General features: G+C 42.0%; 1 protein-coding gene across 1 annotated transcript; it reads right to left on the bottom strand.

Moving 5' to 3' along the window:
- Nucleotides 1–8,279: 8,279 nt before the first annotated feature.
- SLC35E3 (solute carrier family 35 member E3) lies at nucleotides 8,280–12,637 on the bottom strand (the record flags this gene model as incomplete). Its single annotated transcript, XM_082484733.1, has 5 exons — nucleotides 8,280–8,676; nucleotides 9,149–9,231; nucleotides 10,177–10,335; nucleotides 11,947–12,057; nucleotides 12,248–12,637. 5 exons carry the CDS (start codon nucleotides 12,635–12,637, stop codon nucleotides 8,490–8,492), a joined length of 930 nt encoding a protein of 309 aa, XP_082340859.1. The 3' UTR covers nucleotides 8,280–8,489.

The raw sequence follows: 12,637 nt of genomic DNA, 5'->3' as shown, positions 1-12,637 counted from the left end.
GTGACACTCTGTGAATTATTATAGGCTCTTAAATGAGTAAAGCTGTCTTCACGGAAGCAGAAACAGCTGGTGTAGCACAGACTGGTTCAGCTAAATAGAGCACACTGAAAAATGGGACCAACATACAAACCTGCTGAAGATCTTCCCTTTATGCAGGGGACGAGGAGAACAGAGAGTTGCTGGTCTACGGGAGGGTGGCAGCAAGCCACGGAGGCTCAGAGCCAGTCAGTCTCCCAAAGACTTCAAGACCACTTATAGACACAAATACGCTGTGGAGTGCTTGACAAACTCTTTGAGGGCTTCTGGCTGAGAGGTTGGTAGCTCTACATCAGAATAGGTCTTTCTCGACATTTTGTTTAGGTGTGAAACCTTCTCCTTTGAAACCTGCCTTCTGAGGCAGGGCATGAGGATATTACATGAGGACTACCGAAAGAGGTGCCTCCCACCCTGCCCCGCTTCCCTCAATCCTGTTTCTAGCCGTGTGGTGTCACTCTTTTCCCTTGTCCCAGCACTGAAACGTGCTTGCCTGCACAGAGAGGCATCAGCCTGCTGTTCCAACCAGCGATGGCTATTCTGCCTAGCAGAGGGTCAGAGGAATCTCCCAGCTCAGTCAGACCAAGGGGCAGAAGCAAGTGCCCAAGCTGTTTTCATAGGGAGGAGCAGGACATGTACCTTTAAGCAGTAACATGCCATTCTATTGACTCTGCCATCTCATGCATTGTGTGCCAAGAGTATGTCTTACACTTTATCTGCTAGTTTCCCAAAGTTTCTGATTTTCAAACTACCTGCATTTTAATTTCTCTCTTCAGGATCCAAGATGGGGTTTGAATGACACCCAAGTACAGCTGGTTCTGTAACCTTCCATCTCGTGCCATCCACCCATGTGTCCATACACTCTGCTGTTGGCTGGATCTCATTGAGACTGTAGGTTTAGGGGTACAGAATTACGTTTTACATGTCCACCCCTGATAAAGGCAAAGCTATCCATGAATCAAAATAGCCTTTACAGAAAGGTTTTGTTTGGGAAACTAATCTACTACATCTCTCTCCCTCTTTTTTTCTACCTGTAGACCAAAGTCTTATGTAAAACTGCACCTGAAGAAAAGCTGAAGAAGTGGGTCTCTGGGGAATGTTAATAGCTAAAAAACATTGGTACCTTGTTAATCCTGATCAGAATTGCCTTACCACTCAGAAAAGTGAGATTGTGTATTTTCAGATATGTATCGTAATTGCCTGAAGGACATATGACTACCACTGTCGGTTTCTCCTCTCAACTGGATTAACAAATAGTAAAACACTTTTTGACTAACCACCACAAGAAATGCATTTAACGAGTAAACCACTTTGGATTCCAGAAGACCTTAATGTTCCCTTTCCACTCCTTGGAGAGAAGCACTTTATTTCACAACAGTTGATGCTGTATAATACCAGTGGCTCTTTTCATTCAGCTCAGAGACAGAAACCTGAGTGGAATCCCCATGTGCACATGTAGAAAAATTACAAGATCTTAATCAAAAAATTTAATATGCAACTCCAGTATATTGTACAACAAAACCTATTCAGTCACTGCAGTTAGTTACACAACAGAAAATAAAAGTGTGCAAATAGTTTCTTTTTCCCCAAAGAGTAAGGAGGATTAAAAACATTATGGAAAGAGTAAAGCAGCAGAACAAGGACTCTGTTTCTTTGTTAAACAGCATACCTAATTTAGTTGGAGACCAAAAAAAATGTCAAACTTGTCAACTATGCAGCTTCATTTCTGGAAGTGTTGAACACATGCCATTCTCCATTAAGTACAACTGAAAGGGAAGAAGTTCGCACTGACAAATCTGGCCGCGCTATTCAGATGCCCAATTGCGGAGTTAAGCATCTAAACCGAGACCTTACATTTAAAAACCTGCCTAGATGTATACGTGCTGTATACTCCTCTCAGTTGTCTCTTAATCCACTCTTTTTTTTTTTTTTTTTTTTTTCAGAGAACATGTCTGTTCTGTGGTCCCAGCAGCCATGATTACTCCGTGTGCTTCACCTGATCGGAACACAGCTTCTTTAAACAAGTTTGCTTCTCAGCCTCTGCTTTGTAAGAAGGTAAAAAATGCAGCTGTTTTCTGTGCCAAGGTCATTAAAAATTACATCCTTATGCTGTGCTTCAACCAGAGATCTCCTCCCTGCACTTCCTGGATGTGACACAGCCGTCTGCGGTTCTAAAAATAATCCATCTCATTTCTGACACGCTGCTAGCCTGCATGTGCATCCTGCATGTGCCAGTTACCCACACGTCTGCGCTGGACTTCTTGGAGCTCCTTAAACATAACCATGTGCCTTCAAATAAAAGGCTTGTATTCATACTCTTGTGAAGCCACTAACAAATCAGAATATATCTTTGCAACGCTAATCTCCATGCAACCTTTAGATCATCCCCACTTCTTGTTTCTAAATACATAATTTACTTTCATTACATTACGTTTAATCTGTCCATGTCTGTTCCTGCCTTTCCATTCTAAAGGCAGCATATTGTGCCTATTAGGTACTGAGCCACAGCAGCTGGGAAGACACATGTAACTCCCGAGCTGGCAAATTACCTCTTGATTCAGGTTAACCTGACTCATCCTGTATTTTAAGCAATTTTTTTTTTTTCTGTATTGGAAGACAGTCAAGGGTCTCTAGATAAAAAAAAAAAAAAAGCAACACTGGGTAAGGTCAATATATTTATGTGAGCAGTGAATACAATTTCTGTCTCAATTCCAGAATTCCCTAAAATACGGCATAATTATACAGAAAGGGCTGACTGAAACAGGAAAGGCAGCTTTCTCATGCACCTACCGAAGGGAAATGACAAAGATTAAAATTTGAAAGGATTAGTAACTGCCTTGCAACTAAAACAATGAAAAGGGATCACATTTCCCCTTTCTTTAGTTCTCCTTGTACTGTGGATTGTAACTATGACCCTCTGGGCTGGGTTGGATTCCCTACAGCAGGGCTGACTGCAGTTACCCCAAGAGATGGGCTACGTTCTACTCTCTGAGGTCCATTAGACCTTTCAGCTACTGGAGGAAGACAGGAGCGCGATCCAGGTAAGCTAGGTGAAAGCAGAAACAGTAAATGCAGTGAGACAAGCTCTGTAGGGAGAGGTGATTGATGTGTTTTCATTGGACCAACTGATACAGTTGAAAAAAAGCAGACCAGTTTTCAGGAACACAAACCCTCCTTCAGTAAGCCCAGCATCACTTGGCGAAGGGGAGGTGGAACAATAGCTCCCTTCTCTCATGAAGGTTAACCATCGCTGTGGGATGAGTCTGGCAAAGATTTCATACTGCCTTAATCCAGCTCTTTTATCTCCCCCGCCCCCCCGTGGCATTTATATTTTCAATTTTTATATTATTTAAGGCTAGTTTCAACTAAATTTGCCAGCTACTGTGGCACAGCAAGAATTCAAACAATTTGGCTCTTGCATTCTTTGCAGTACCTGCCTAGAGATAAATCCACACCTCTCCCTGCTGCTTAGCGCGCGTCTTTTTGGTAAGATGTCTCTGTGTCTTAGAATAGGATTTCTCATTACCCAAGATTATATCAGCTCCTGCTGATAGTTTTTCACTTCATGTCCTTAACCTTCTGTGGCTGACATCCCAATCATCTTTGCAGCAACTGAGCTGTCAAATGGAAGGCTGAGACTGCAATCAGAGAGAGCACCAGCAGGAAGAGTGAATTTGTATGGAGCAGAAAGCCGGTGCTTTTGAACACCTCCCTGTTCATAACAGTAGGAAAAAAAAACAAACAACACACAACAGAAAGACCTGCATCTTTAATTAATTAGAAGAGTGAAATTCTTGTGAAAAACAAAACATAGCTTCACTATATATCCAGTCTACCTTTCGTTTATTCAACAGTCCTTTCTTTTTTGTTTTCTCATTAAACAGGGAAGTTGGGTTGTGAATAGCTAATGTAAAATTTTAAGAGGAAAAAACCCACAGCACAAGCAAACACCTACAACTCTGTAATCTAAGCTCTATTTTTTTTTTTAAACCAACTATATAACTGGGAGCAAAACAGCATCTTGGGAGAAAAATCTTATTATGAAAGGTGATTTGAGGGACACTAAGGCCTGTTCTCTGAATTCTCTTAAACCACAAGCCTCACGTTTTTTGTTAAAACCAAGAAGATAAAACCCTCTCATCTATCAGAATAAGCCACCTTTTTCCCTTCCTAAGCACCTTGGTGAAGTTCAGGCTAGATATTTCTAAATCACTGCTAAATACATTCACAGCATGCCAGTGTTTAGCAGCACAAGACCAAGCCTGTCTCAGCAGCCCAGCTGTATAAATATATACAGCCAGCTACAAAATCCATCCTTACCTTTTGATAGATTTTGCAGATGTGACAAACTAGACAGGGATTAGACATCAGCTGTACTCCAAAATGTTATAAAACACTCTTCTGAAGCTCCTATTGTGCAAGACATTACAAAAATGAGATTTTTATCTTAATACTACATCAGCATTGACTCTCACTAATAATTAAAAAAAATGCTTAATCAAAATTATGGGTAGCCCAAACAAGGCTTTAATGTTGCTTTAGCCCCAGGCCATCACTGGGCATTCATTTCATGAAATTAGACAGAGAGAGGATACATTCCTGCTGAATTGCAGCTCTGTCTTGAAGGTAGACTTCCTGCAAGACAAACCTCCTTTTCATACATGTAAGAGCAGCAAACCACTCTCCTTCAGCCTTGAGCCTGAGAGAGTAGGTTAGCTGTTCACCCACCGACAGGAAAACTCCTGCGGCACAGTGCCCCCAGAGCCTGCAAGGACTTAGTTAAGTTGTGCAAAACCAGATGCAAAATCTGTCAAACAAGTGCTGACTTACCAAAGTTAAAGGTAACACAAAGCTTTCAACTGAGAATCGGTCAGTGAAGGCATACTTCCTATTCCTTTGGGGAAAATGAGAAAAAACTCGTGTATGTTGTTCTGAAGCATTTGCGGGGACAAGGCTAGCAAAGGTAACTTACCACCAGTCACTCATATTTTAATCAGAACCGTCTGGATTTGCTCTAATTGTTAAATACCACCCTTGTATCTACACTAGCTTTTCACTGGAACTGCATTAACGTTAGCCTTTTTAAGTAACGAATGCTAATCTAAGCAGGAAAGCACTTGATGGCAGAAAAGGACCAAGGTCCATCTTGTTACCATGGTTTAGCCATATGTAGACTATGAAGTAAAACGAAAAGCTGAAAGCAAACACCGGGGTTTGTACAGTACAACTCTAATTGCAACAGCACATACAGGGTGATGACTACATATTGTTAAGGATGCCAAGTCTCCGATTCCTCTTTCAGGAAAGCCAAGCCTGAATGAAATACATATAATTAGCAGGAAAACATATTTAAGTAATATAGTAAAAACTAGAATAAGCGAATTTCCCACCAAGTAAGTATCAGTAATGTTTATTAAACTCTACTTTTACCTCGGGATTTAAAAGTTTAACTAAGTAAATTATCACACTGCCTGCAGCAAAACCATCTGAACTGAAAGTTTACCATTCCTTCTCTTTGTTGTTTTAGAATATCCTCTAGAAAGATACAGTCCCCCTAACACATAACTCGACCTATACTTGCCTGTGAAGGAAGGAGTGGGCTGGTGCCAGTTACCCTACTCTGGCATCATAATAGTTGTTAACTTTGTTTTCCTCCTGCCCTCCTCCTCAGTACCACTGGGAGAGCACTGGGACTTCTCCGTGAAGGGGTGGAGGGAGAGGTCTGAGCAGCGAGGGAATCGTGCACAGCCTTAGCACAGGGAAAAAGCGAGACCAAGGAACCTCGGCAGGATTGAGAAGGAATTTGAGAACGCTCGGAGACTGGAGCATTCAGGAAGGGCTTAGGTGGGGGAAAGAAATGGTGAAGAAAAGCTCACAGGCGGCTTGTCAGTGGGCAAGTGTATGCGTACACACGTGCAGGTCCCTATATCTGCCCAGGGGAGGCATGCAGCCTCCCTCATTTGTGTCAGGAATTCAGCCCCAAAACATGCAAACTCCTTGCAATAGTTGCACAGACAGAAATCCAAGTGGCAACATTTTGTCTGGTACACATTTAGACCCCTAAAGCGTATGCGATTCAAGCAGAGGTTGAAAAAAGACAGGAACAACTGTTCTCCCCTGCAATAAGCAGGTATCAGTCAAGTGATTAAAAATTTATTCCCACCCTACACATGGTATCCAAAGAAACAATACATACAAAGATCTATTCATCCCACGATTACACAAGCCTCCTGGATTCAGTATTTTGCACCATATGACAAAGTTCAAGATACTTCATTTGTTAGATACAACAGGTAAATCTCAAAGGAGAGCTCTTGAACATATGAAAAAAACCACGTCACTTAAGTGACCTCCACGACTTACACATTCCAGCAGCAGACTGTATTTATAATGTATTGTTTTAATGATACTGTTAACCTTCTCTCGCAGATCTGCTTCTCTCCTTAAGGAATCTTTTGTATTTTCAGACATGGTTGTTTTGTTCATTCCACCACTTTGTACTTACATCAGTCTCATCCCAAATTTTGTTGTCATACAAACTTCGAATTCAGTTGTTTTCTAACTGTATGAGTCTTTGCAGTCTAGCTACATTTTAGAAGAACTTGTGCACAGCACAAATTAATGCAAATGGCTTTCTCAGTGGACGTACTGAAGGATATGCATCCAGAGATTGTCCTGTCTGAACACATCTTTCAGTAGTCCAGGCCAAACTTTCAAACTAATTATAGATTTATAAAAACGTGTACAAAAAATTATCCTTGGACCAATACAATGTCTAAGACACAGTTGGTAAAGATGTAAAATTATTCAGGTATCTCTAACTGTGAAATAATAGAGAGTATTATGGTGTAAACTTAGGTTACACAGAGAAATAACTTTTTCTTAAATCAAGAACTCTGTAACAGAATAAATAATTTACAAGCTTGAGAAGATCTGCATCATTTCTTACACAAAGACTCGTTATCTCTATTGTAAAAAACACTTAGAGGAACTAAGTATCATTTCTGTCGGTGGCTGTAAAACTTAAATACCTGGTTTTGTTCACATAATTTCCCTCTTAAAATCTGCTAGAGGTAGATGAAAATAAAATAAACCCCAAAATGTAAGGATTAAGATACTGCAAATAAATTCTAACCCAGCAAATCTAGTGAACATATGTCCTCACCAGATTTACTGAAAGCAGTTATTTTTTCTTTCTTTTTTTAGATAGAACAGCACTCAACTTCCTTCCACGTTGTCAAAACCAGCGCTTGATACCGGCATAAAATAATTTTCAAAGCGTTCCTGAATTAGAGCAGAAGCAGGTCCCACCTCACACTCTTCAGTCACTTCGATAAGTTTCCAGAGACCGTCTCTGCTGCAGAAACGCTGCCTACCCAGCACTGCCCAGACAGCCCCTGGGCTCCCCCAGGAACAAAGCAGACAAATCCGCAGATCCCACCAAACTTAACTCCTGGGGAAGGTGTGGGAGTGAGGGAGGTGGGGCTGAAGGTAGGGAGAGAGAACTGGGCAACCTTCATGTCCATTACAGATGGTGACCTTTCTGAAGATTTCTCCAAGAGTATTTTTAGCATGGGTGTCTGTGTGCACGGGCTGCAAAATATTTGGCTATTACCACAAACCCAGAGATTTTATTAGGCTCGAGAGTACTTACATGATCTCATGTAAAGCCTTGGTTTTGGCATAGAGAAAATCATAAAGCAGTAACAGAATTTTCTAAAACACGAATGACTTCATGAATGTCCTGATGGACCAAAAGAAAAATTAAAGATTAACTGTTCAGATCTGATTTCCTGCTTTCCTATAGCTTGGACTGTGGCTTCAAGTTTTCCAGTGTCTCCTCTAGTCTCTCTCCACCTGTACTTTTATCTACTTTCTTCAGCCAAAAATGTATTAGTCTGTTGAAGCCAAAACATACATAAGAAAGCATACAAGAAATAGGATTGATCTTGGCAGCCCTTTTTAAACCCACTGAACAAAGTATGTTTCCTCTTCATCGTTCACCAGACAAAAAGGAGGAAGCATCGTTACATACCAGAACATCTGCATAAAAGTGCCTCCAAGTTTCTTCACAACAGTAATACTGGCACGATCACAAAGACCAGATTCCTTTTCTTTCTCTTTCTCTGTATTATAAATGTAGCCATCATGATCTCATTTGGTATGCAAAAAAATATAATTACTTCAGTACAATTTCCACAGCAATTTGAAGTGTGCCTTTTTCTCTTTTAAGTTACCATTTAAATTTTATGAAAACGATAGGACAGACTGAGATGTCAAACCCCAGCATTTTACATAATTCAGTTTGTTCAGTTTAGTTACAGAATAACGATCCTGGCAGTTAAACTAAAACCACAGATCTAAATGAACGAGGCATTTTTGTGCATTCTAGAATCAATGCATATTTAAATACTTGTTTTCCTTCACAATATTACTAATTTCCAGAACCCCTTGCTTTAGGGACGCTGAACCAATTTACTCTTATTGCTTTCCTGCTCGCTAAGCTTGAAGTGGGTGTAAGCTAAAATGCCCAACAATGTGCACAGAATCCCAAGGCCTTGATTAACAGACAGTGGATCCTTAAATAAGAGGCACCCTCCCAGGAGGGTGATGCAGAACTTGAAGTGTCCAAACATGTTATACCTAGACATCTGTTAAGGATAACAGCAAATATCCGTATTCTTATTTGTAAACAGAAACACCTGGGAACTTCATTAATTACAGGCAAAGCATGCAATGGTATGTCACACTGACTGCAACTCACGCAACTTTCCTGCATCTTTGCAGCTATGAGAATTAACCTCCACCTAAAGCCTTTCACCCACTGTACACTACAAACTAACCGACACGCCGACTCTTCCTCAAAGTAGTGCAAGTATGGGTAAATATTCTTTACAGGTATAAAGGTCACGTCAGTTAAGCGAACCACTGTTATCTATATAAATCCTGAACAAAGAAACATAATACACTAAAACATGAACGTGCTTTTCCAGCCTCATCGTTTAAGATAAAGCAGGCAGGTTACCAAACAATTTTCCCATGGTAAATCCTCCTGAATTAATGCTAACATAATTCATCTGGAAACCGGAGAAACAGCTAACGTTACAAAGGATACGTGACAGGTGATGTATTTCCAATGATCCAGTAAATAGACAAGTTTACCATAAAGGCTATTACTCCAGACAGCAGTACCATTATCTGTGAATTAATGAACACGGTCAGTAATCATCTGACATGCTTTTGGCCATTTGTAGATATATTTCAGGTTATTTAGTTAGTTTCCTTTACTTTCAAATGCAAAATATCAGGCAATAAAAACATATGGAGAACAAAAATAGAAACAGCTTCTAATCAGTACAGACACTGATGCGTAGAAGTAGCTCAGGCTATGATGTCCATAAATATATGCTGATATAACCACAAGCCTTTTCTCTCAGTGAAGATTTAAGAGTGATTTGGAAAATCTGGCTACTCATACAGATAGAGATCATAATCTTTACCTTTGAGACGAAGTCTTCTTTATGGCCACACCAAAAACTAGTTTGGAAAAATATCTGATTTTATTATTGTGAATACTTGCTATCCCATTCATAAACTCAGCGCTACAAGAAATGACCCATCACTGAGTGACACAATCAGCAGTGATACGAATATGCCACTGGCTCTTTTTTTTGGACAGAAGGATAGAGAAATTATAGCTTTCTTAGTGAAAATAAACTAGCAATTCTAGAGAACAACCAATGTTGACATCCTTCCACAGAAGAGGAGTTGAGAGTGTCAAAAGTGAGCATGCTTATCTCTTTTCTAAGTGGACAGTAAGAGCTGGAACTAGGGCACTTACATATTTTTAATTTAATACACTAGGGGAAGCTTCTGGATTTTGTCAGATTTTCCTGTTGTTCAGATGCCCTCTAAACAGAAACAAGAATAAGGAGGTAAATCAATTGACAGACAGACTCCTCCGGGAGGAAGTGGGGCAGACACAACAAGGTTGTTTCTTTTTTTCTTTTGCATATGCCCCTCTCATCTCATCATCACAAATAACTGTACAAAAATCTGCTTCACAAAGAAACAGACCTTACTACCAAATTTAACTACATCAATGATGATTATTTATTTAAACACAGTCAATAAAAGCCTTACCACAGCAGAAAGTGTCCAGGGCCCAAATATTCCTCCTTCTCCAAAGACTGGCTCAAAGAAGGGTATGATGAACAACAACATAGCGGAGGACATTGGTGCCTGATAGTACAGCAACTGCATAGAGTTTACCTGCAACTCATGCTGCTTAGCTCCTACCCACTAAAACCAGAAAGAGAAAGCTGTTAAATATGAGGGAAAAAAACATAAATGGAAAACTCTGAGCAAAAGTCAACTGGCTACTAACACAGAGGGAGTCTCCTGCAGACAAAACTACACAAACAGATTGCTAAGCATCATCTTCTACCTTTGCCTAATTGGAGGCCCATATGTTTGTCTCTTTTGAGCACACAAGCCATGCAAGGAGAAAATCATATGCAGGGGCAGTGAAAAACCCCTGAGTGGCTAAACCTTCCTTTTCCCATAGCCTGGGGGTAAACTATTATACTTGAGGAAGAACAAAAAAAAATAGCAGAGCTGGAAAGAAAATGCCAGCTCTCTTTTATTCTCAACACAAATTCCAGATCCTGTCTGTGATGGAGCTGAGCACCTTTGCCTAAGCAGAGATCTGCTTTTGCTCCTTTCTTCTCATTTTCCTCCACACACAAGCTAAAAAAAAATATCAGTAAGTGTTTGGCTTTCTTTTGCCAGTTTATGCCAAATTTACTGGATTTCATTTCAATATTGACTATGATTGACTATAACTTACATTTTCAATGTAGCATGCTTTAAGAGACAACATTAGTTATCTATGGTTATGAAGACAGGTGTTACAGGCAAAAAGACGCATCTTTATATCGTACTGAAGAATGATGTTTACTTTAATACTTCATAAATCACATTAATCAGTAACATGGATTCCAGCATATAAACTTGGTGAGGTTTTTTTAAAAATTACAAAACACTTTCACTCAGCTACTGCCATTTCTCCAGTACACATACCACCACTTAAAGTTATTATGCAGCATCTCTCTCCTCCTCCTGCCCCAGGACAGGACAAGAGATCATTATTTATTATCTTGTACACTACGGGTCAAAGAGCCTCACTTATTTTGGAGGCATGGTACGTCTGTTACAAAGAAATTCACATTCAAATTGATGATGGCTATAATATCCACATGACAGGGGCCTCTAATTTGTGAGGCTTTTACAGTCATGGCCGATAATGAAGTGGTCCTGAGCTGTTAGTACAATGTTACAGCAGAAAGGGCTAAGGCAGTCCTTGGACACATCTATTTTTTCAACCATAAGCAGCCAGAAAGGTTACGTTGTGCGTATGTATTAACGCATCCCCTACAAAAACACTTTAGACTGTGTATAGTCGAAATTGAAGAAGGATGCTGATAAAATGTAAATAGCTCAAGGATAAACCACGGGATTAACTGAAGGACTGGAAAATATCCTTTCTAGGGAAAAGCTCAAATGCAAAGCACTTGCTTCAGCAAGGAGAAAATCTCTGCTCTTCAGCAAAACGGAGCTTTACCCATAAAGCCACCTTCACCCCTTGAAAAGATTCTCACGACCACGTTAAAGATGACACCCCTAATTTTTTAGCAGCGAGGACGACCAACTCCTTATACGACACACCAGGGGTCGTGGAGGATCATGACAATTTGGGGGCTTATTTTTAAATAAATAATGAAGCACAGAGGGTTTCCTGGGAGGCAGGGTGCTCTACGGTGATCTAACCGAGGGCCAGCAGCCTGAAGATCAACTCCACCACACACGCTCCCGCCCTTCCCCGCCCCCCCCCCCCCCCGGCCCATTACCCACCACTTGGTAGAGGGAAGTCACCAGGACGCCCATGGTGGCGAAGGCCATGCCGAGGACGCTGAACTTGACGTCGTAGTAAGAGTTGAGGAAGACGCCCAGCGTGATGGGGACCTGTGGAGGTGGACAGAAGCGGGGGAGGGGGGGGGGTTAGGCCGGGCTGGTTCGCCTCAGGCGTCGCCTCAGGACGGGCGGGCGGAGGGAGGGAGGGAGGGGGGCGCGGGGAACCCCCGCGCCCCCCTCCCTCCCTCCGCCCGCCCGTCCTGAGGCGACGCCGCTCCCCTCAGCCCCGCCGCCTCCTCACCAGGGTAAGCTTGATCCGGAGAGGGAAGGTCTTTCCGTAGGCCAAGCTCTGGATGACCACGATGACCGGCGTGGTCATGGCCTTGGCCAGCTGGTAGGTGCCGATGGTGTTGCTCTGCAAGGAGAGGTTGGTGAAGACGACGAAGCCGCAGAAGCTGAGGGCCAACGGCAGCACCTGGGAGGGCTGCAGGCTCTTGGGGGAGAAGGCGCCGAGCGCCTGGCAGAGGTAGAGGCCGAGCCAGGTGATGGCGAAGTGGACCAGGGTGAGGCTGAGGTTGGGGAAGCCCAGCCGCACGTACAGCCACTTGTTCAGGAAGACGATGCAGATGGAAGCGGCCAGGTTCACCAGCAGCCCCGCCGCCAGGCGACCCTGCGCCGGCATCCACCCCAT

Source organism: Vanellus vanellus, assembly GCF_965231255.1.
Source record: "Vanellus vanellus genome assembly, chromosome: 1".
Lineage (NCBI taxonomy): Eukaryota > Metazoa > Chordata > Aves > Charadriiformes > Charadriidae > Vanellus > Vanellus vanellus.
The sequence above is the reverse complement of the archived record's forward strand: the minus strand, read 5'-3'. Positions and strand labels throughout refer to the sequence as shown.